Genomic DNA, 25,206 nt, shown 5'->3' with positions numbered 1-25,206 from the left:
TCTCTATTCTGCTGAGTAGAGTTGGATTAACATATCTGTATAGATAAATACATATTAAACATCCAAGACTCGAGCACAATTTGTATTCATACAAATATTTACTCCAAGCGGCGATCGAACCCGGGACCCCAAGCTTCATAGTCCGGTCGTGTCGTCATAGTAAATATGATGTAAATCATCTTCATCAATTTTTTCAACTATCTTCACAAACTGACGTCATCGGTTGTTTCCCTCGACAATATTTACTGAATCTATTTTAGACTTCTATTATTTACACACATAATGTTATTTAATGTACTTTATATTTGCAAGGATTAGCTAGTTCGTCGTCATTTTATTGCAATGCTCTAAAATAGATTTCTCGGAATTTACGTTTGTTTTTTGTAAGTTTTAGGCTACTTATCTATTGAAAAATACCTACAAAGAGCAAGGTCATTATTGTTACAGAATAAAAATAAAGTTATTGGGTTCGCTCTTAAATTCAGAAAACCTAAAGGTGCAAGTCCGGGTTCGAACCCACGACCCCCTGCTTAAAAGACCATACGTCAAACTTCTGGGGACCATGCCTTTTAAAAAGAAATTTTTTAACAAGAAAGTAAAACCGACTACAAAAAATGGAACCGACTACAAAACCCTTGACAATCTTTTTGTAGGTACATACTAGCTCGAAGTCGGTGCCTCAGCACGAGCCAGCAGGAGTGGAACAATAGTCGTCTACCTCACCTACATACTATGGGTTTCAATCCATCCTGCTGGCTCGTGCTGAGTCACCGACTTCGAGCTAGTACGTACCTAGAAAAATATTGTCAAGGGTTTTGTAGTCGGTTCATTTTTTGATATTTTTTTATCTCCTCCTTTTTTGAAGTCGCTTAAAAATATTTATAGATTAATCCATTATTATGGCTATTTTAGCTGAAAACCTGTTAATCTATGATGGAATTCTAGGATGCGTTGCATAATATTGAATCATATTTATTCATAGGAGTAGAGAGAAGAAATAAATAAAACTTCTCGTAACCTTATGCCATGACAACTTTATTGAAGGGAACAACAATACAGATCGAGTTAACAACAACAACAGGGTACATTGAGCTGGCTAACACAACAAAGGCTGCCAGGGCAGTAGTTAACAGAGCAATATAGCTAACGGGAAAAATAGTTATTGCCCGGGCACTACCAACTACCATAGCTATAGTTGTTCGGGCAATAACATAGTTAACTATTGGGGACATAATATAGTTGACCGTGCAATGGTAACATAGATGATTTATTGAATCAGGCGTTACTTTGCGGTGGTGGAAATAATTTCTTTGCTCACCCGTGACCTAGGTCGCGTGTAGGTTAGGTCGCGGGTGAGCAATGATAGTATATTTTTTATCGAGGGACTAAAATAAACCAATATACACCCGATGTGGTTAGCCACCAGAGCTTTAGCGAGGGTGTCTATTTATTCGAGGGTTAATTTATCACTTCGATTGCGAGAAAACGCTTTCTGTCAAAGCATTAATGCGTTTCTTATTCCACCAGTTCATAAAACTTTCATAGGTTTTTAAATAAATCTTTCTAGATTTCGGCGGCAAAAGATTATAAAATATTGTCTTTTGCTCTTTGCTCGACATCATAATTTTCACTAGCACTTGAAGACATTGTGAGAATAATCAATTTATTTTAATCGTTTATGATTGACGCTCTACAATAATTTCAAAGTTTTGCCGGTAAGTATTTTTTTTCCATAACCAGACACAGATATAACAAAATCGCATCGGCGAAACGGTCAATACACAAACTGAAATGAATAAAATGGCGCCGCTTTCTGTGCGAAAAAAGCATATAACTAATACCACGTAGACTAAGAAGTTTGAGTTTATCTAAGTCACTCGAAGTTAATTAAAAAAAAAAAAACATGACTCCCTAGGGACTAAAGTACTCACTTTACTCCCGCCTCGTAAGGCTATATTGACCTACTTTTCGAACATTAGAAGTGAAAATTTCTTTTATTTCAGTAATATATATAGCGTTTTAGTCAATCGAGCAATAGCATAGCTATCGGGGAAATGATAGGTAAACATAGGTAATAAGGTATCGAGGAAATAACATAGTTAACCGGGAAATAAAATAGTTAAAAATTGGGGTAGGAATATAGTTGACCAGGTAATAACGTAATTGGAAAATAATGTAGTTGTTTTGGGCAATAACATACTAATTTTAGAAAAAAATGTAGTTAGTCAGATAATAACGTAGTTAACTGGACAGTACCTTAATTAATTATCTAGTGAATTGCAATAATAAGGACCTATCTGCAATACTTTTAATACATTTAAATGGTATTCAATACCGTCAATTAGTTTTTAGGCAAATGATTGAAGTAGCTATTTGTAAAATTGTAACCTGGAGTATATAATGTTATACTGGAATTAAATATAGTACCTGTAACTTAACAAAAATTTAAATAGGTATCACTTTATACATTTTGTAGCTAACAACTTACCAAATCATTTTAGGAAAGTCAAATATTTTAAAGTGTTTAGTCCAATTATAGAGTGCAAAATGATGTCTGTAAAAACATGTCAATAAAAGAGTTATTATATTCAAATATTTACTGAAGTTAATAAAGAAATATGTGTGATTCTATAGTTCTATAGTATTTTTTTATAAAGAGCGTGAACAGGTTTGACTATTTATAGAAATAACATTTAATATTCATTCGACTAAATTATATTACAGTGTGACAAAAACCTTAATGAACGAGGCAAAAAAATACCGCGGCTATCTTGCAAAACTTCACTTTACGGTTCACCGTGAATTTCGCTGTTATCTATCTCTCGTTTATAATTTTTCGTATGTATTTTGAGATTATAGCACTAATCAAATAAAGCTAATAATAATTTTGTAGTATAAATAAAAAATATGGCGCCCTCGTGCAAACGTCACCCTCGTTCATTAAGATATAGGTACCTATGTTTCACTGTATTATGCATTTTTAGTTTAATTTTCATAATTCACCGGCTCTTATATATTTATGATATATAATAACAAACTATGTATTATGTTTCATTGTGTACAGTAACATAACATTTGATATAATTCAACATCATACATTACAATAAATACGTCCAGAAAAATTAGAAGTTATCGTTCCAAAAGAGATCATTACGAGTTGGTATTATATATTTTAAATTTTACCATTCGTTATAGATAGGTACAGATACAATTAATCATCCGTGCCGTTACGTGTGTTTCACATTAATTGCTAGTTTTTACGAGCCTTTATTTAACTTGCAATCTTAGTAAATAAGTTGTATTCAAATCTTAAAGTCCATTTTAGCCTACGAAAACGCAAAGAAATACAAAGATTAACATTTTAACAAATATTTATTTTAATTTTAGTAGATTTTGTAAAATATTATATTTAACTGTTCAGCTTAAATATATTCACCTTGTCGATTAAACAATATTTAAAAAGTATATATAAGAAATTTGGAAAAATTACAAAAATCAATCCGTTCAATTCAACTCATGATTCTAATAGGGTTAAAATTAGTCTAATTTTAATCTCCTAGGATGAACTTTTTAAAGGATGAGTTTATGACTTATGTGTTGATTGCGTTTAATTTAAATTTTCCAAATTCGATTTTCTAAATTTGAGAGCTTGAGTAATATAAATAAAAAAAAATGTAACCAAGTCTCTTGAATAAAATGAGTTCTTTTGGAAGCATAACTTATGTCGATCACAACATTGAAAATAAGTATTGTCAATATCACTAACATTTAAGTTTATTGTTAACAGTGTATAAACGCGTTTTCCGTGAAATCTAATTTATGATAAAATACTAGTTTCTCGTTTTGTTATAGGTTTCTGTCAGTAGTAAGTATTTATGTAGGTATTATACCATGAAAACTATTTTAAGGCGTTTCGGTAGAAATATTCAGCGTACTGGTATGCACCTGTATCACCATTTTCTGTTAAGTTCCTATTTTACAGTGTTACTTTTGATTTCTGTTAACTTGAAGGGAAATCGTGATTCGTTCTATGGTGCTTTTATTGAGTGAAAATTATTAAAATCGACGAGAAAATACCGAATCAGTAATTTTTGCAGAAGTTTTCAACGAAACGTTTCAAATTTTTACAAACAAAAATCTTGCGTTTTGGTACAATAATATATGTCGATAGAAGAGCTACAGGGTGTCTAACAGAAAAACTAAATGAACATCTAAAATCTAATTAAGATTGTTTTTTTGGAATCTTTTTGTATTTTTCATTTCCAAATTTTACTTTTACGGTCATCCCGTAAAACCTAAATTGAAAATACAAACTGAAATATAGATGCACAGAAAAACCAGAAAAATAAGACCAACACTGGTGTAGCGGTATAGCACGCGGTACGGAATACCGAGGACCTGGGTTCGATTCCCAGTGTTGGTCTTATTTTTCTGATTTTTCTGTGCATCTATATTTCAGTTTGTATTTTCAATCTAAAATCTACTTTGACCAGCTAAAACAAACACGCACTATTGTAACACATCAAAAGAATTTCTTATATTTTTACATACAAAAAATATTCCTCTATTCACTCTGCGAGCACCTACGTCCTTTTACATTTTTATACCTTTAATTATACAAAATATAATATCGATAACTTATTCTGATTAATCTACGATTAGGTCAATTATTATACGCCGTAGAGATACTGCTAGAAAAAACAAGAACTAGTAGGTATGTCTAGAGAGTTAAATATATCTAACAACGTAACTAAACATTGAGCGAAGTTATAAAATGAAAGAACAATATGATAACATTTAGAATTTGCACGAGGAGGTAGATCAAGAGTTTTTTTTTTTTCAAAATTACTTTATCAAAAGACCTTACTGGTTATTCATAAGAGATATAAAATCGAAGCGTAGTCCATTTTAAATTTAATAATCATAAGTTTTACTTAAAAGATAATAAACTTTATAATTTGTTGTTTAACAAAAAATACTCTTCAGAATTACAACTACTTAACTACTTATACTAATTAATGCTATTTAAATAGATAAAAGGAATTAAAATTACAAGGGAAGACAATGTTTTTCAAAGAAATACACGAAGAAATCTTATTTTATTACTAAAGAGTTTATAATACTTACAGAGGATATGGTGACAGCCTTAGAATGTGTTTAAAATACTTTAAAATTGTGCAAATGCAACAGCAACACCACATCATCCAGTACACCACAGCATCCGCCACAGTGTGCTGGTATCAACAACATCTTCCACATAGCCACCACACATGGCCCTTTCCACCTCACTTGAGGTGAGTAATATCCTCAAACTGTACCATTACAGGAGTAATTAGCAAGACTAATTAGTACCATTTGTTTCGAATGTATAAGTACCATAAGTGACTTAGTGTTACCTAAAAAGGTGCACTAGTCCTGCTAGCATACGCTAAGTTACCGTAATCCTCCTTTCAGAGAGATCAGATGAAATTATGCTCAAATTTACATGAAAAAAAATATTAACCCACTTAGTCTTTAAATTCGCATCATCTCAACCAGCCAAAGAGGTATTAAGTGCAGTGAGAAAGAACCGCGTGCGGTGAGCTTAAAAAATACAATCAGATAAACAGCCATATCAATTTAATTCTAGAGGTAACTACAACAATTCCTTATTTTACAATTCTATACTTCCACTGCGTTGCATCTTTCTTAAATGTGTTTCTAGCCATATATACAGAAAATTGAGAGGAACGAATGGTCCAGTCTACTCCAAAATTAGGTATCTTGTACAAGAGTAGGTAATCATTCTTTCTATGCATTTATTGCGCGGGACTAGTTTGTACTAGTACAAGTATACTGTATACCTATTCTAGTAATACAAATTAAGTCCACTTGTACCTTAGTGTACTGGACGTCTCTGTTTTATGTCATCTTTAATTTTTAACCCCCGACGCAAAAAGAGGGGTGTTATAAATTTGACCGCTATTGTGTGTCTGTCTGTGGCACCGTAGCTCTTAAACGGGTGGCCCGATTTGAATGCGGTTTTTTTATTTGAAATCAAGTTTCTGGCGATGTTTCTTAGATATGTTTCATCAAAATCGGTTTAGCCGTTTTTGAGATATTGAACTTTGAAGTGACAAAGTCGGTGGTTTTCCAACTTTTTGTTGGTTAGGTTAACAGTTATATCCATAGCAATAGAAGTGACAGTAAAATGTCATCCATTGAGCATTAAAACATCAATCGCTAGGACTTTTATCTTAAGAGAAGTCTCTTCGTTCCATTCGCCATACAAACGTAGTCCCGGGCTCATTTGAAAACTTGGCAACAGAAATAGATGAAATTTGTCCATACTTACAAAATCTCATCTATTTATGCCATTATCTATGCCTGTGGGTTTTCTTTCAGATTTTCATATAAATGTGTAATATCAGAATTACAGGAGCTCAAAAGTCGACAAAAAAAGATGTCAATTTTGCACGAGAATTACAGACTAATTAAGCATATTTACAAAAATCAGAAAAAAACACAGGCATAGAAAATCATTATTATGAATATGATTGATTTCTGTGCTATACTTTTCGTATAATATGAGGACAACGAAAACCAAAATTCAACCGCCCAAATCTTGAAAAGCCTACAGCTATCTCGATATAAATTACGGACGTCGTTGCGGAAGGCATGGGGGGGACGGCTGCGAGCGCTTATGTCACAAGCGATAAAGACAGCAATCCCAAACGAATACCTAACGCGGCTGCGCGGCCGGCAGGGAAACTTCTCTTAAGATGCTGACACTCGTAAACTTGAGCATTAAATTGTAACAAAACATCGACATTCACCATTTTTAAACTCTTGGAACTAAACAACGAACAACACCAAGCATAGAGCAAACATTGCAACGAGAACATTCACAGGATAATTCTACGGAACGCTCTATTAAATGCTTTTCACGACGATGTCGGATGGACGCTCGGCAAAGGAGCGAAGCAAAGGACCATGATGGGCAGAAATGTCCCCACCCACCAACAGAAACGAAACATGTCTCATTTAATAGATCTTGGCAACCTGATGATACCATGACGAGGATCGCCCTATGTATGAGGTTTTACTTTTAGTTTTACCTATTATTGCTAGTAACATTATGTTTCTGTAACCGTCTTCCTCTAAATTTCAATTAAATGAGTAAAAACACCCTATAGGTATACAGGGGGTATATAGGTACAGTCGGAGTCACCCTAAGATCTATTTTCCTTTGCTCAGTATGAGCGCTAATCTGCTTTACCGATTGAGTAGGACATACTGCCTCAAGGGAGTGGGGAAAGTGCCCATATGAATTTGCTCATTGTCCTTTACTGTTAGTTTCGCTTGTATGCTCGCTAGAACACTCATGTCTATTTTGTGAGCTTTTACCTGAATTTATTCGTTAGAATGCTCATTACAAGTCAATCCTCGATATCAGCACATACATGAAATACTTAATCTTGGAGGTGACGAGACCAACGACCGTGCTAGAACTGCTGCTTACCTATACAATTTTAACACTAACATTAAATGACATAGAAAAGGTTGTAGAAAAAGACTTAAAGACGTATCTATTCTCACTTGAAATCACTTTAGGTTACATCATAAACTCCCATTCGCTACTGACCCTTTAATTTACTGATATAATGTTCGGCGTGGAAGTTAATACGCGAAACCTTCGCGAAACGTATCAATTTGACAATCTTGATATTTTTTTATAAATTAGAATTTTACGTTAAAAAAAGATCAAAAAGTCAATTTTCTGGAAGTGATATCTCTTAAATCCAGAATTATTAAAGAAGAGAAGAAACTTATTGAAATTTTAAAAACAAACCCACGCACAGGTTTATGATTAGATAATAACAATTTTATTATTTGTATAAATTCTTTTGAAGTTAGTCCTCACTTGTAAATAAATGGATCAACAGGCATGTTAGAACAACGGGAACACGACAAGATTGTATAAGCAGTCGATATGGCAATAAAACGTAGGTACTACCTACAATAACAATCATGAGTAACACGTAAATGACTAACGGCAACCACGATCACATTACATTACTTATTATAATAGCGTCCAACGGGTAATCTGACCGATGACCTTGAAATTTCTAAAACTGACCTTCACCTTGACTAAAAATGACCTTCACAACACCGTTTGGCAAACTCATCGGTCATTCTACATAAGCTCGCTATAAGGATTCTGAAATGAGATACGAACACTGCTAAAACAAGTAAGTACGTACTTTTCTATACTTACTTTTGTCTTAATTTATTTTTATATTCAGTTTATATTTTAATATTTTTTTAGAATCTGTTTTTGTTATTACTTTAACAATCATCTTATGCCTAGATATAACAGAGATCTAATTCTTACGGCTAATTTCAGTTTGGAATAAATTACTTCATTATATTTTGTTAAATTTGAATGATGCTTTGATATGTTGTTCAAAGATAAAACTAATTGACAATGAAGCTTTTGTACAAAAACTGTTTTCTATGCTAAATATAACTTTTTATTAACGTGCAGTCATTTCATTTGTGAATAGATTTAGAGTTCTAATTTTATTTTTACTATTTATATATTTACATTTGTATTACAAGATTTTTTTTATTAATCATATTTCATCAATGTCTGTGCTTAATTATATTCAAAAATGTAATGATTGATTAGCAAATTTTAGCAAGAAGTTAAAATTTACAAAAAATCCAAAACTTTAACGGAGGTAAAGATATTTAAGTTTATGCGATTTAGTTGATAAGATAAATATAATAATAATAATAATAATAATAATAATGTTTATTGTACTCAAAAAGAAGTGTTACAAGTAACATAAACTTAAGTTTGTACAAAAGGGTCTTAAGTAAGTGGTCGAGCTTTCGACCCCTAAACTAGGTTTAAACCTGTGCCTTAGGGGCTTAAAAACGGTTATAATTAGCTATTAAATTTTTCCTGTTTTCTTTTCGAACCTTTCAGCTTTTCCAACTTGCTCTCCATATTTCTGTCTTATTTGGTTCGACCAACACCTTCCTCTACAAATATGTCACCACGCTATGCACTTGTTTACTTATAACATATCTAACTTTATTTAATTAGAGCTATCGCGTATGAATCGTCGCTAGAGGCGCTAGTGTAGCGTGAGGTCTACGAAATGTCAAATCTCATAGTTTTTGGGTGATCTACGCGGGTTTATTTATAATTAGTTTTTTTTTGTGAATATTTTGCATTACCTGAAATTAATTATGGCAATTATGCGTTACGGGGAATGTCTGCGTTTTGAGACGGTTTTGTCTTTCGGAAACTTTTGTCCTCCCTCTTTTTTTCCGAACCGTTTTGTTCGAACACTGTGGTTGCTCGATTTTTTTAATGGTACGGCTTTCAGGTGTATTAAATATGATATTAATCTAAGTAAGTAATAACAGACTTTGAAAGCCACACCTAAAAACCTCACGCAACAGTGGCGCCATCTAGAAAGACAAAAAACGATAGCCCTCATTAAACTGAGGCCTTCTTGTCAAATACACTTGAAATCACAATCGTTTCCACCACTTCTTTCTGTCACACGGTATAAGATGAGGGTAGAAAGAGATGGGAAATACGATCGCAAACGTTAGACAGATAACAAGTACGGCCACTGATTCTAAAATTTACTTTTCATGATCAGAATATTGTAAAATGCAATTAACTTTATTAGAGACGAGAGGAGAAGGGACCCTATACATCCCTGCATTATTATTACTATTCTTTTCTTGTAATTTTTTCTTTAGTTTATACTGCAGTTTTTAAGTAAGGTGACCCGCGACTCGGGACTATTATAGCTGGGGGGATATTGTATCTGAGCCGTCTGATGGCGTCCTTACGACGCCATGTTCTTCTCGGCCATTGTAGGTACGTTGTGTTTGCCAGAAGACTGTTTTCACACAACACACATGCATGAACATGGCGAATATGGCGTCGTGAGGACGCTATCAGACGGGTCAGATATTATATCCCCCCAGCTACAATAGCCCTGGGTCACCTTATTTTATTTTGAAAAAATTACTGCCAAGTTTCTTGCCGCGCATTCTTCTTGGCAATGAGGGTCTTTCCGAAAGCGCTGGTAGTTTAAAAAATGACATGTTAAAGTGCCCATTGCGGCCTAATTACTGAATAAATGATTTGAATTTGAATTGTTATTCACACAAGCGTTTGTTTGCGACCACATATCACAACCATGAGTAGCAAAGTATAGTGACAGATCTACAAATACTAACTTTATGTGACCACCACGACGAACACTTTCTTTACTCAAGGGTATGAAAGTATCCCCATATCATAAAAATTACCATGCACTTTAACTTCCTCAACTTACACACAACCCGAAATTGAATACTGTTTTTACAAATCTTTGAGTCTCCAGAAAACGCATTGTGCAAACAACTCCGTCACTAATAATTTACCGATTTGAGGTTACGTATATTTGCACAGTCCATTTCCAATGACATTGATCAACTCGTGAGTCTTGACCTCTGTACCCCTAGTGTAAGTTTTCGGTTACAAAATACGTCTCGATCGCGTTCGCGTAAAACCTCAATTTGTATGGAAACACGAACGTCGCAAACGTTCCGCTAGAGGCGCTGTTCGTGTTTCCATACAAATTGAGATTTTAACGCGAACGCGATCGAGACGTATTTTCTAACCGAAAACTTACACTAAGGGCACTGTTATTCAAAACTAGTGACGATAGTCTTGAACTTTACCCCGTGTGCGATTTACTGATTTAATTTTGTTTTTCTCTATGAATTTCATCTATTCACGGACATTGCTTCTGCGTACAGTCAAGGTCATATATATCGACACAGTCATTGTACTCACAATCACCGACTTTATTATTAGAGCCATAAAGGTGCATTGATGTTTTTGACATCGTGGTACTGTACCGTACATAAAATTTATGACCTCGACCTTAAAATAAGGTGACTTTGACCTTGCTTGACTCACGAGCGTTTTTTTGCATTCATATAAATGAATGACCTATTTAATGTTAAGCTAACACTGTAGATAGATGTAATATTTTATGCGTGTGCTCTGCATAAGACAAGACCATTGACCTTGATATACTTACCTACTAGCTTTACTTTTGCGTACATTGAGGTGAATGACCTTGACCTTGAGCTAGACTTAATTCTAACAGTGATCTCTGTATAAGAAAATACCGATGACCTTGGTTTACCTACGTAGTTAGTTACTTACTAGCATTACTTTTGCGTACATTGAGGTGAATGACCTTGATCTTGACCTTGAATTACTCGCAATTCTACCCGTAAACTCTTTGTAAGTCGAGGCCGATGACCTTGTGGATGTAGACGCGCGTCTTAACGCTCTGGCCGGAGGGGCGCCAGCGCGGCAAGAGACGCGCGTCGCCGCCGCTAGGATCCCGGCGACGCGGGCGCCGCGGAATGCGAGTGCAGGCCGGCGGTGGAGCCCCGCGCCACTCGGGGCTCCAGCTCGAGAGAGAGCGTGTATTGTCGCTCCTCTGGGATCACCAGGCTGCGATCCAGGAGGAAGTCGCAGACCTGAGGTAGGAGTTTAGCCAGTGAGCTGATGCATAATTCTGTGCTACCTACTCAAAAGAAAATAGGGGCCGCGAAGTTTCATTGGTAAAGCGAAAGTAGTAATAATTTATCTATACAAGTAAGAAAGAAAGAAAGGTTTATTTTGGCTCCATAAGTACCACCTAAAACTAAGACTAGAACTAGCACTAAAACTATGTTACTTAGTGACACGGCAGGATACCAAAAGGGGTCTCCCTCCACTCAGCAAGCAAGTATATATAGACCGTTCTTTTTTAATACAACATACCTACATAACACAACAAATACTTTTCATTTAGTTAAACGCAAACGTATTCTTGATTTCAATTACGTATTCTTTTTTTTACTAGTATTCTAATATTATAAACTAGTCCAGGTTCAAACCCACGATCATTAGCGTAAGAAGACACGTAGAGCGATATAAATTCTAACGCTATGTGTCTTCTTCTAACGGTTAGAAGAATCATCGTACATACCTTTGGAATGTGGTCTATCTTGTATGGAGTCTGCTGGAAATTCCGTATTTCTCGAATCACGTGAGCGATCTACAAATCATAAAAAAAATACATATCCACATGCAAATATAGGTATAAACTTGGAAATATTCCGTACAAAATATGAAATCCTTAGAAAAATATTACTTAATGAACTAAAAGAATTTCCTTGCTCACCCGCGACCTTACGATAGCTAAGCTTATGCAAAATATGCGTGTTCATGCAGTTCCTCCACCTCCACACTGCAAGAACACACACAAATCACACAAGTCTAACAACTGGTAGCATGGTTTACGGTTGTGTCACTCTGAAGATGAACTCTGGTTGAGTTCGAAACGCGTCAGTGTAGTGTGGTGGTGGTGATAGATGGGTTTGTGAGATTTGTGTGTGTTCTTACAGTGTGGAGGTGGAGGATCTGCATGAACACGCATATTTTGCATAAGCTTAGCTATCGTAAGGTCGCGGGTGACTAAGGAAATTCTTTTAGTTCATTAATATGGACCTCCGCAAAGTAACGCCTGATTCAATAAAATATTACTTAATTTTTTCGTAATGGCTACGGAACCCTATTTCGGGCGTGTCCGACACGTTCCTTGACCGACCCTGACCCTCTTCTTTACAACCACATCAGATGTTAGGGTCTACGCTAGTTGGCGCGGGTGCAGAAGTAATCCTATGCAAGCGACGCGCGCAGAAGCGCCGCTCATACTAATTGTTCAGCAGGCGTCCACCCGCCCCGTGCCAGCGGCGTCTTTAGTCCATGTAGCGCCCGTGTGCAATTATTACTTAAGCGCTATCTAGGAAGCGCGCGGTCAAAATGCAATAGATACAAAGTTGCCGCGGCCGGCGCCCCTAACAACGCTGCGCCCGTGTGCAACGCACACCCTGCACTATAGGTAAAGACGCCTCTGCCCCGTGCAAACCGCGTCAGCGTCGGCTAGCGTGTAGGCCCTTGGGTACCTACCATTCGCATCTTAGAGAAGTTGAGCAACCCATCAGGTGTGTAGTTGGACGTGCCCTCGTCGATGAAAGAGAGGTCAGACAGGTACATGCCCAGGTACGGGATACAGGGCGGGTCACACCTGAAATTTAAATGGCTCAGTGACTCCTTAACAGTATTGGCATATGATTAAACAATATATCTGTCTCTTCATTCCTCTGATGTGTTCCTGGTATTTGATTTGACAAAAAACATTTGAGTAAAAACCTGTGGAGGGCATCTCTCAGGATCCGGAAGCGGCACTCGGATGATATTATTGTCTGCATCTTCTCCATAGTTTGCTTACTCTGAAAAAGAAAATTAACTATTGGGAGGTATGAGGAGAGGCTATATAGAGCAATCTACACATCCAAATATTAAATTAGTCTAAAGTAAAATTATGGTTTTCAAGTTTATTCAATTGAATCATTTACAGTTTATTTGCCACCACCAACTGGAATTAGTCATCTTTATTATTATCATCACATCATCATGATCATAATAAATATCAGTCAGTAGACGGTCACTACCAACTGATAAAATTTATTGTTGTTAATGGTGGTGGAGTTTTCTTAAATGCCATAATTTTCTGCGCAAGTTTCTTAGTTTTTTCCCCGTAAGAACCTTCTTTAAAGTGTCTGAACTGAGTAAAAATTTGGAATTGAAATAAAAAACACAAAAAGAATCCAAAAAACCAAGTTATCTGTTACCGAATTTCATCTAAATCAGCGGTTTAGACGCGAAAAGTAGGTAACAAAAAAACAAGCAGATTTACAAATTTTCGCATTTAGTCGTGATGATTGAACTTACTGTCTTAGACACTTTCTCCCAGGTCTTCTTGAGCCGGTACACCGAGGTGTTGGACAGGGCGGCGCACACTTGCAGCACCCCGTTAAAATTGTGCAGACACCTAGCGATGTCTGCCACCGCTGCCCACTTCTCTATAGCTGCTACGCGACCTGTGATTTCAATCCAAGAAGCCAGATGAGCAGTAGGAGAAACGTCGAGAAGAGATGGTTTAAAATCAAGTTATGCAAAACAACACCATGACTCTTTATTGTGCACCACAATAGTTAGCGATACAGAAAACAGAGAGGAAACTACATGTTAAGGAATAAGCAGCCATATCGCTTTAGAGCGATCCCCTTCAAGCAACCTTCTTCAACAGAAAGACGTAAAGACTAGATTTCAGCAGGTGATGCAATTTACAACAGCAGATTAGAACATAAAAACACATAAAAGTAACTGCACATAATGTACTACACGCTTTATACAAATATAAATAGTTAATACACAGCAATATATAAATAAACTTATGTAACACTTAGTCATTAGGTAGGTACAAGATGATAGATATCTAGTTATCTATGGCTTAGATTCCGAGGGATTGTATCAGATGTACATATCAACTCACTACATATTAAGGTGCGATATTTTGGTTGTCTTCCAGCTGATGACCTATACTCTGTTATAGTGGTACGTGGTACGTACCTGCTAGCGTGTACTTCTTGAGGATCTCCGATATGACGAGATTGGAGATGTGGTTGAAGTGTGACGTCATGAGAAGGATGTGGGGCGCCCGGTCGGCCTTATCGGCTTTCGTCCACGCTTGACCGAGGAACTCTCTAAAATGTGAAAATTACTCTTACTACTCTTCTATATCCCGAATTTCTAAAAAGCCGTGCTAGTCTAATCAGTATGACCTATGGTCTTCTTGCCTTCAGGAAATTTCTCAAATATGCAAATGAGAAATGAAACCTTGTTCCTCCTCGTGTAACCAGCAGAAAGGGCCAAATTTTTCCTACTTTTTTTTTTTAATCCGAATGGATGGCAAACGAGCAAGTGGGTCTCCTGATGGTAACAGATCACCACCGCCCATAAATACCTGCAACACCAGGGGATTGCAGATGCGTTGCCAACCAAAAGAGGTCTAGAATGGGATACCTCAAGTGCCAGTAATTTCACCGGTTGTCTTACTCTCCACGCCGAAACACAACAGTGCGAGCACTGCTGCTTCACGGCAGGTTTAGCGAGCAAGATGGTGGTAGGAATCCAGGCGGCCCTTGCACAAGGTCCTACCACCTGACACTACTTTAAAGAAGTTTCGGTAATGTCGATTTTACTGTCAATTTAAGGTCCCCGAGAATTAAAGACGATGTCTAGCGAAGCGAGGAAAGAATTAATAAGAATGGTTTATTAGCTGGTAAAATAGATACACATACATCAACTCTGGCTTAAATACACAAAGGAAAAGTTGTAGTTAGGTAAGTTGCGACCACAACGCGTGAGTCAAGCGAGAGAAAGCAAGCGCGCCGCGGCAGCAGTTGGCGAAGCGCCAGGACCAGATTAAGATCGGAAATAATTACCCCAACCATCTTATATAACCAACATTAGTAGCAGCATTGGCAGCATTTATAATATTAGTAGGAAGTAAGGATTGCAAACGTACTCGCTGTGGATGGAACTGAAGATCTGGTAGTCAAGGTAGGTCATCTGCTCAGCGATTTCTAGAGCTGACAGTGTCTCCACGCTCTCTTTGGTTGGCACCTGGAACCAATCGAACACTGTAATTAATTCCTCAAGCTAAGTATTTATAATGCGCATGTCATGATGTTGAATCATCGGACTTTAATTTTGAGGCCACCCACCAAGGTGGACTGACGACATCGTGATGGACAACCGGATGCAAGTGGCGAGTTGTTCATTGCGGCGTCCTAAGGGGGAGGATTCAGAAGTGGTCATCTTCCGGTTGATGATGATGATGATGATGATGATGAATTAGTGGCTTACAGGAGGAGGAGCAAACAGCGCCTTCAGGTCCACAGTTCTATCAGGCGATCGCTCTAGTAGTCGCAGCAGCTGAGCAGCGGCCTTGTGTTCTGCGGGCAGCAACCCTGGACTGCCCTCGATCTCCTTCAGAAAGTCCATGGTCAGGCCACGGAGACGCTCGTCGGCCCAGAAGTCGGAGGAGTGCTTGGAGATCCAATGCCTATAACGATGTTTATACACACATCAAAAACTCTCGGGATACTCATTAACGCTAGACAATTTTGATGTTTAGGGGCTATTTCACCACCCATTGTTTAATTTTATTCAACGGATAAATGTGATGCCGTCTCCGTCTATTCGGACAAAACAACCAGAGACTTCATCACATTTATCCGTCAGTTAAAGTAGGCAATGGGTGGTGAAACAGCCCCCTAATTGGTTATTTTATAAGATGGATAAATATTTCTAACCTTAAGACGTTAAGAACTCTCATAGTAGCAGCTGTAGAGATGACAGAATCGCGTCTGGTCTGCGGCGGTGACGTAGTGGGAGGTGACCGGGGGTTCGAAGACGCCGACGTGGCCACTGCGAACGCAACGGCTGCAGTCGAGGTACTGCTCCTAGATACAGAAGCACCAGATTAAGGTGGCTCTAGTAAAAGAAAGGGATATAAGGAGGCTAAAAAGGAATAATAAGGGTGCGAGTGAGACCGAAGTTGGTGGCGAAGTTGAGTAAAACAAATGAATGGTACACGACGGAAATTATAGTGTATTGTTATTATGATCATTAGTAGACAATACTTTGACATTTTGTAGCCAGGGTGAGTGCAAGTTAAGTAGCTAGAAAACGTTTTACGTACATTAATATTTGACATTATGACCTGCTTCAATGGTATTGGCATATCATTAGTTTGTAGAAACGACACCAGTAGCGAAACATTCACTTTCCGTGAAGGAGTAGGTCGTGCATTTAGATAATAGTAAATGAACTTTATATTTTTGACGTGAATCATTCAAACTGTGTACTTTACATTGCAGTCATTTTTGCCGACTTCTTTAATTAGTTTTATATAATAATAGATATAGACGAGTATGAAAATGCGGTATGTATAGATATAATTTGATTAATGGAGAATTCAAAAGATAAGGTGAAGAAAGTTAGTTTTAGGCGGATTGAGAATATAAAGTTGTTAAATAAAATTAAAAGTTGTAACGACACATTGTGAACTAACTACCATGCATAGAGAAAAAGACGAATAGATAGAAAAAGTGAAATAAATACAAATTGAATTAATGTGCATGCTTAAATTTTTTAGTTCTCAAAAATTTATAAAACACATTATATCGATCGTTAAAATATTGGAGTAAATAGACAATTCATAAATTTACACAGATTAAAAATTTTAGTACAGCCAAGATGCAAATAACGTAAAGGATTATTTATGGCATTTGCATCGACCAAAAATATATTAGACACAATAAGTTCTACTTATTAAAAAATCATATTTTTTACAAACTTGAGTTGAAAGTTCAGTAAAGCTTGTCGTTGTTTTCTGGTTTTGAAGAAGTCATGGATGGTATAGTAGTGATGACAATGACTAATGACCATGTAGAAGAGTCAATGTACAGTGATTGAGAAGTGGCAAGACCAGATGACAGTGAGGAAATCTTGGTCACTTCGGACGTGGTGTGACTAAAGTAAAAGAATTCAAGATCAGAGTAAAACGTGTGGTGAGTTTTGTTCAAAGTGTGGCTCGGTGTGCCCTTGTCTACATCAATCGAGGTCCATACACAAATATCTTAAAAAGGGCAAAGGTCTAAAAAAACTCTAGGAAAAGCAAATCCAAAATCGTCCTCTACGGCAGCTCTAGCAGCCTGCTTTCTACGAGTTACCTCTCAATGACTCACCACAACGGGTCTTTTCCGAAGCTGTTAAACGAATACCAATTATTATTGAGCATTTTGGAAAAATCTAATTTTTTTTTTTCGTGACTACTCTACCGTCACGGGTACCCGTCATGTGCCTCTAACTGGCGTGCAAGAGCGTCACTATAAAAATCTTAGAACAAAGTTTACATGCCACAACATTGAGAATTTAATAAGATCTCAATTTGTGCTAAACAGTCATTAGTAAATCGATAAAGTTGTGGATAGAGAGGTGATGATATTGATAAAGAGACGAATATCATTGAGATGGTCTTACCTCCTATGGGACTGGCGGAACGATGTGATGACGACGCCGGCTTTAGACTGGCTGGTTTCACGACGATAATTCTAAAAGGAAAAACAATTTTAGCACTGCTATGGGCTTTCACTACCTTAAGATCCTACCTGATTAATCAACAAATTTTGTCCAAACTGTTTTCAATAATGTTATAGTAGGTCTGCAAAGATCTGCAGTGCACTTTATATTCACCCTTAAATATGTTGTTTGTTTCCCAAATAAATAAATACTTTAACAACATGAACATCTGAGAAATTATCTACCTGTACTTGTGAAACCTGTGAGGTGACGGAGGATCGGGGCTCGGATCCTCCCCAGTAGCGGCGCCGTTCGCTGTTGAATGATGAGTTGGTGAAGCGGCGCTCACTGTTAGGAGAACATTGGAACATTATATTTATCTAAGGGTCTGTTTCACCATTTTTTGATTAGTGTTAACTGACGGGTAAATGTGATGCCGTCTCTATTTGTTTTGTTAGAATAGACGGCATCACATTTAACCATCAGTTAACACTAATCAATGGATGGTGAAACAGCCCCTAAATCTCTAATACTTATCTACTAAAAATAAGTAGGCCTTTGGGTTTATTTTGAAATTTCCCCGTAGATTTTCATCATATGCTTGCAGTCGTACCTTCCTCACAGGCTTCTGTGATACGTAGCTGACTGACAGTATCAGAGATAGCTACTCCCCTCCACTTTTGCACCCTAAGCACTGCCACTGAACCTTTAGTCATACCTACCTCACAGACCGCCGTGGCGTGTAGCGGCCAGTATCCGACGCGCGGCGACTCTCTTCAGCCGCGGCCGCCGCCGCCGCTGCCTCGCGCGCTCCCTCCGAGCGGCGTCGGGCTTCGGAAGCCGACGTAGCAGCTGGCAACAGTCGCCGCGGGCTTTGCGACATAGTTCGCACGCGCTGTAGACAGATCATCTGTATTATTATCTGCCACAGCGGTGTGCAAAAATATCTGACGTCCACCGGCCCTAGAAATAGAGTCCTATCAGATATTTATGCATGCTATGTTGTGTGTGCAGGTACCGCTGGGAGAACAGTGTCCAGGTCTTCAAGTCGACGACTGGCAAGAGGCTGCGCATGATCGGGACAGATGGCATGCTCTCGTTTCGGAGGCCAGACCCTCTTTGGGTCCCTGAGCCAAATTAGTTAGTTAGTTTGTTGTGTGAGATATAGTTGATGGTGACTATGCCTATAATTCTTTTACAAAACTACTCACGTCTCGGCAGCATAATATGTTTAAAAAGGTGATAAGCAACGTAAAGCTTAGAACTGAACCCTGTAGTATGCCGAATCTTACTTCAGTGAATTTTGTCTCTCTGCATAATATCGGTGGAATTGTGTATGTGATGAATGTTTAAGGTTCTGTGAGATGATGGATGTACGTTCGTCCACCTGTACTTAATTTTTTTTTAATGTTTCTTTTTATACCTTTTATTTACGTGTAAAAAAATATGAATTGTTGTTTTACTGTATTGACATTCAACCTCTTTCTCTCTTCTCAGTGCTTGTCTTGCGCAGTGCCTTAGTGTTTAACTGTTATACTGTGTAAGTTTATTTGTAATAAATAAAATAAAATAAAACTTTTAGTTTAATTAAAAGTATGTTTGTTACAAAACACCACCATAGCCTTTAAACAAACGCTTAGCGTCTAATTTTACGAGTATACGATGACTTCAACAAACCCACTTGTTAAGTGAGTTACCACTGACCTCGGAAAATCTTTGCGATATCTTGAACTTTTCATTCTTCTTAGTCTTCTCTGGTTCCTCTTCTTTATACTTGATATCCTCATCGCTCTGATCGACTAGCTCTATGCTTTCCACTTTCATGATAGCTGCAGCAGCATCGTTGTCTTTTGGAGGCGATTTGCTCTCGATCTTAGAGTCAGTTCCTTCGGGGCTGGATTTCTTCGGAGTGCCTACTAGAGTTACGGAACTCACGCCACCAGGTGACGATGGAGACGTACCTGTATTATTAATGAATCCATACTTAATATTATAAATGCGAAAGTGTGTGTGTTTGTATGTTTGTCCGTCTTTCACGTTGAAACGGAGCGACGGATCGACGTGATTTTTGGCATAGATATAATTTATGAGCCAGAGAGTGACATAGGCTACGTTTTATCCCGGAAAAACGCAATTCCAGAGGGAACAGAAAGAATAGTTCGAAAGGTACCCGTTGGTTGGTTACCCGCGCCTTCGTGTATGAAGAATCTGAGTTAGGTAGTTACTAAAGTACCTATCCCATATATTAATCCAAGTTAGTCAAGTTATCCAAACTAAAGTCTGTGAGCCAAATTCCATCCAAACCTGTTGCATTCATCCAAACATTCATCCTTACAAAATTTCATGCTTTTAATATTATTAAGATTTACCCTCTTAGTTTATGTAACTTTTTAAACCCATTTAATTCACAGCCATGGATTATTATGCAAGTACTGACCTTTCAAAGTTTCATTGCTAGATGACGTAGCCATAATCTTTGGGATGGTCAAATGACTGTTGTCCTTCTCCTCTTTTTCTTCCTCCTTCAGTAAGCATGAATGTATAAGTGGTACAATGAGAGAATAATTGACAGACGGAAAAAGTATCTTTTTATTCATGTGACGTAAAACTGCTGAGAGTGGCTGTAGTAACAGGAAGACTGTCATCAACTAGGGAAATAGCCAGGATAATTTTTGATAATGATCATTGACGAATGAGTGTGTTCCTTTTGTATAATTGTTTCGATAGAGACAAATACGAGCATAGCCACATAAATATTTAGTCTTCTGTCGATAAAACAGGGGGCCTACCATGATCTTTTCATAAACGATCCAAACGCAGAGCAATTCAATTTAGGCACCTAAACTGAATCGTCGAAATTGGTACCACGACGTTTATTTCTCAGAGCTGAGTCTCAATGGTATACAAGTGAATGAAAGACCGATATTGTCTCTGGTCCGAAATTGAAACGCTTAGTCGCGAAAGGGATGCCGCTATATGCAAACCAAATATTGTATATTAAAACCTCTTTATTTTGGAAAACCATAACTCTATGTCATTCCGTGTTCTTAGCAACCGTTGTGTTGATTACAAATAAAATGTTTACGCGGTCACTAATCCACGATATTATTTTCTCACTGAAAAATTAGTTTTATCAATGAGGAGTTAAGAAGCACAATGTCCTATGAAAAGTTATAAAACTTGAATAAAAGTTTAAAAGTTCTTGAAATTTAAAAATATTCCAAGTAAAACACTTAAAATTCAAAAATAATGTCAGAATGAGTAACTTATACTGAATCGCTAAACTTGACACTGAAGTTAAGCGTCATGGTACGAAAACCACTTGAAGTGAGTGAAAATGTCTGTATCGCTGTCGCTGAACCGTGCTTGAACTGAATCGCAAAAGTAACGTCGTGGTACGAAATAGCGATGCAGTTCAGTTTAGAGCCTAAACTGAATCGTATTAAGAGAGCGTGGTAGGCCCCCAGCACTAACTAAAAGAGCTCTGATGCTGATAACATGCTCTAATGTGAACAAAATGTGATCAATTTGGCTATGAAAGTAATAAGGGCACATCGCAAACATGCCAGACCAAGCCAAAGTTGTAATGAATGTTAGCGAGTGGTTTGTTTTTAAACGCCGATGCAAAAAGAGGGGTGTTATAAGTTTGACCGCTATGCCTGTCTATCCGTCTGTGGCACCGTGTGGCTCTTAAACGGGTGGACCGATTTGAATGCTGTTTTTTTATTTGAAATCTGGTTTTCTAGCGATGGTTTTTAGACATGTTTCATCAAAATCGGTTCAGCCGTTTTTGAGATATTGAACTTCAAAGTGACAAAGTCAGGGCTTTTCCAACTTTTTGTTGGTTAGGTTATTATTTCTCGCTTTGAATTCGGCTCTCTTATTCTTTCTTCTTCAAACTTGGATATAATATTGTGCTCAACTAATCCGAACTATTCAGTCCGGAACTTAGTAAATGGTTCTCAATAAGGGGGCCCAATGCAGTGCTGCATTTATTCTAAAGTATTTTTATAAATAGGTATTAAGCTAAGTCATATTAACAACCTTACCTTGCATACGCTAATTGACGATGTTCTTCGAGAAGGAGCCATTAAATATGGTGACAGTTTTTCGTCCTCTTCACCTGTAACAATAAATTCCTTATTTTAAAAACTGTTAAAAAAAACAAATATTCTATATTTGATAATGATGATAGCTCACTTTTTCTGGATGCCTTCCAAAAGCGCGATTGCCAGTCCCTTTCACTTAATTCGGATCCGTATCCTGAAAAAAGGAACCAGGTAAGATGTTGAACTCAAACTACACAAGCAATAAGCAATTAGTTTTAAATATTGATTATAAATATGTATGTTAGTCTGTAAGGTATTTATTGTATGGGCCAAATAAATGAATTTATTATTATTCTTCATCATCATCATCTCAGCCTATATATGTCCCACTGCTGGGCACAGGCCTCCTCTCAGAACAAGAGGGCTTGGGCCATAGTTCCCACGCGGGCCCAGTGCGGATTGGGAACTTCACACGCACCATTGAATTGTTTCGCAGGTTTGTGCAGGTTTCCTCACGATGTTTTCCTTCACCGCAAAGCTCGTGGTAAACTTCAAATTTAATTCCGCACATGAATTTCGAAAAACTCAGAGGTGCGAGCCGGGGTTTGAACCCACGACCCTCTGCTTGAGAGGCGATAGGTCAAACCACTAGGCCACCACGGCTTCATCTTCTTTATTATTATTATTATTAATACGCACTAATTTTATGACCACACTACGCACTAGACTAGAAATACCAAGTGCCAGCGTCCCCACAATCTTTCACCCTATACGGATAGATCTTACTTCATTGATGCTGCAGGTAACAATTTAGTCGCTTCAGTAATCACCCCGGTAGCAGTACCCAGTTGTATGGGGTAGTCACTCTAACCAGGAATACGCGGTGTTTTAGCAAGAACGTGAAGTTCATAGAAAGAAAGTAGTAATCTCATCATCATCATCATCATTAGTCGGTAGACGTCCACTCCTGAACAAAGACTTTCCAATTCCCCCTAAGAACGCCACATGAACAACAGACAGTTTGGGTATCGCAAAATTACGCTGATGGTGTACGCCAGGGTTTCTCAAACTTATGGCTCCACGTACCCCTGTTAAAGTTTCTAGACGACAGCGAACCCCCCCAAAAGAAAGTAATAAAACTGGCTGTTGGAGAAACTAACTTATTAAATATAAACTGACTGAAAATAAAAACAAATAAGTAACAAATTTGGAGTTAACAAATACAAAAAGACTCCAAAAACCAATTTTAATCATCTTGCCAGTCTTGCAGCCACCATCACGTAAACCTTGTCGCGAACCCCCTACCGTCGAATAGCGAACCCCTAGGGGTTCACGTACCCCACTTTGAAAAACCCTGGTGTACGCTGAAGACGCTGCTAATCGTCTTCTGGATTTTCCTTTAGTCGCTTTATCCGACACCCAACGGAACAAGAAAACATCTAACGACTAAGTAGTGAACCAATTGGAATATCCTCTTACCGGAGACGGAGCTCGCTGCGCTGGTCTTCCTAGTGGCGTCTGGTGGTGGCGCCAGCTCCAACTCCTGTTGCGACTGCTCGTAGAACACCTGCTTGAGCGCCTCCAGCACGGTCACACCGTCCGTGAACACGCGGTACGTCAGCAGGAACGTGTTGAGGAAGTCCACGGATAGGAAGCGAAGATCTAATGATAAAAGTAACTGCGTAGAATGTTTCAATTTACACATAGATAAAGCAAACTAAAGCGTTTTGTGCGAGATATTGGCCGACGGTTTAGACGAAACGGGGAGGAGCCCCGCTCAGAGTCATTTCTGGTGCAAAAGCTGACCATAGCTATCCAAAGTGGAAATGGAAGTGGACTTAATTGACTGAATTGCTATTTTTGTAGTAGTTAGGTTTTTTTTGTCATTAAATTACATTATTTTGTCATTACTTACCGGTAAGTCTTTGTAGCAGCCGTTGCGGAGTAGCCGATCTAATCTGTGGCACCTTGCACGAATTAAGCGTCCTGGTAAAAACGTAAAGAATTGTTTACAATATTTTAAATATTCCTAACCACATACATACATAACCTAGTCAAGTTCAACCCTACCAAGACGTTTGCGCATTTACCGCAAAGAAAACGCCATTCACCGTAGCGCCTCGGTTCCAAAACTTACTCCGTTCTCTCAGAGAGTATTGGGTTGTTGTTCCTCGTTGTCAATATTTGCAGTTCTATCCAATTTATGAGTCCAGTTTCAGTTTCCCCGGCTGTTACCTGCTGAACCGTATGTCGACGTCGTCGGTGAAGAGTGCGCGGTCGGAGCGGCAGGCCGGCAGCGAGGCGGAGGCCGCGCCGCACGAGCCGCAGGCCCTCAGCAGCTCCGTCAGCGCGGCGCTCTCCATGCACTGCGCCAGTTCGGATGTCCACGCGGCTTTCTCTTCGATGGTTGCTGCCACTATTAAGCATACAACATTGAAGCCATGAACAGGATGGTTGATACCTCTTGGTGACACCATTTACTAGTTATTTCAATACAAAATCGTAGTACAATTAGCAGCGCTGAAAGAGCAGTTTTGGTGCTCAGAATGATCTTAACACTCTTATTATGTACAACACAATACAATACTGTATAGCCGTAATATGTATTTTTGATTAGTTTATGTGTCGATAGATGTCGCTGTACGGGAAATTAAATCAACCTGAATCGCGCTGGCGAGATTTTTCCTAGGAAGTATAAAAGGGGTGTCAAATTTAAATATATCGTCATTCGCCGAGCAACCGTTGTTTGATTTACATCAAGGACAGCGGTTGAATAATACAATACAATAACTCTTTATTGAACACCAACAAATATTAAGCAGTACAGAAAACACAGGTATATGTATATAGAGATTTTCCAAGGTACGCATTAGACGGCCTTATCGCTCCAGAGCGATTTCTTCCAGGCAAAATTTGGCAGATTTTGGAAGAAGAGTCGTGTATAGATTATTTTGAATACCATAACCGCTTACTCATCCACTTATGCTGCTGACTGTACCTAGAAATAAATGTATATGTGGGACAAATGTCAACTTAATCATGCCCGTCCTGCGTAACGTATATAAGTATAGGCCAAAATGTTAATCAAAGATAGCTACCAGA

General features: G+C 38.0%; 1 protein-coding gene across 2 annotated transcripts in view; it reads right to left on the bottom strand.

Moving 5' to 3' along the window:
* Positions 1-1,027: 1,027 nt before the first annotated feature.
* Positions 1,028-25,206, bottom strand: part of LOC141439903 (ras-specific guanine nucleotide-releasing factor 1-like) — an 88,688-nt gene continuing 64,509 nt past the window's right edge. For both annotated transcript variants that reach the window (XM_074104354.1, XM_074104355.1), the window contains exons 16-35: positions 24,340-24,520; positions 24,020-24,090; positions 23,584-23,766; positions 22,256-22,318; positions 22,105-22,178; positions 20,493-20,577; positions 19,760-20,016; positions 18,778-18,950; positions 18,301-18,403; positions 18,017-18,087; positions 17,722-17,742; positions 16,285-16,434; positions 15,836-16,034; positions 15,495-15,592; positions 14,537-14,670; positions 13,856-14,004; positions 13,274-13,353; positions 13,031-13,148; positions 12,048-12,116; positions 1,028-11,553 (exon numbers count right to left, since the gene is read on the bottom strand). In XM_074104354.1, coding sequence (XP_073960455.1) covers positions 11,407-11,553; positions 12,048-12,116; positions 13,031-13,148; positions 13,274-13,353; positions 13,856-14,004; positions 14,537-14,670; positions 15,495-15,592; positions 15,836-16,034; positions 16,285-16,434; positions 17,722-17,742; positions 18,017-18,087; positions 18,301-18,403; positions 18,778-18,950; positions 19,760-20,016; positions 20,493-20,577; positions 22,105-22,178; positions 22,256-22,318; positions 23,584-23,766; positions 24,020-24,090; positions 24,340-24,520 — 2,426 coding nt within the window. In that variant the 3' untranslated portion in view covers positions 1,028-11,406. The remainder of the gene's footprint in view (positions 11,554-12,047; positions 12,117-13,030; positions 13,149-13,273; positions 13,354-13,855; positions 14,005-14,536; positions 14,671-15,494; positions 15,593-15,835; positions 16,035-16,284; positions 16,435-17,721; positions 17,743-18,016; positions 18,088-18,300; positions 18,404-18,777; positions 18,951-19,759; positions 20,017-20,492; positions 20,578-22,104; positions 22,179-22,255; positions 22,319-23,583; positions 23,767-24,019; positions 24,091-24,339; positions 24,521-25,206) is intronic.

This window comes from Choristoneura fumiferana, chromosome 21 (genome assembly GCF_025370935.1).
Source record: "Choristoneura fumiferana chromosome 21, NRCan_CFum_1, whole genome shotgun sequence".
Lineage (NCBI taxonomy): Eukaryota > Metazoa > Arthropoda > Insecta > Lepidoptera > Tortricidae > Choristoneura > Choristoneura fumiferana.
Note: the sequence above shows the minus strand (reverse complement) of the source record. Positions and strands in the feature narration are given on the sequence as shown.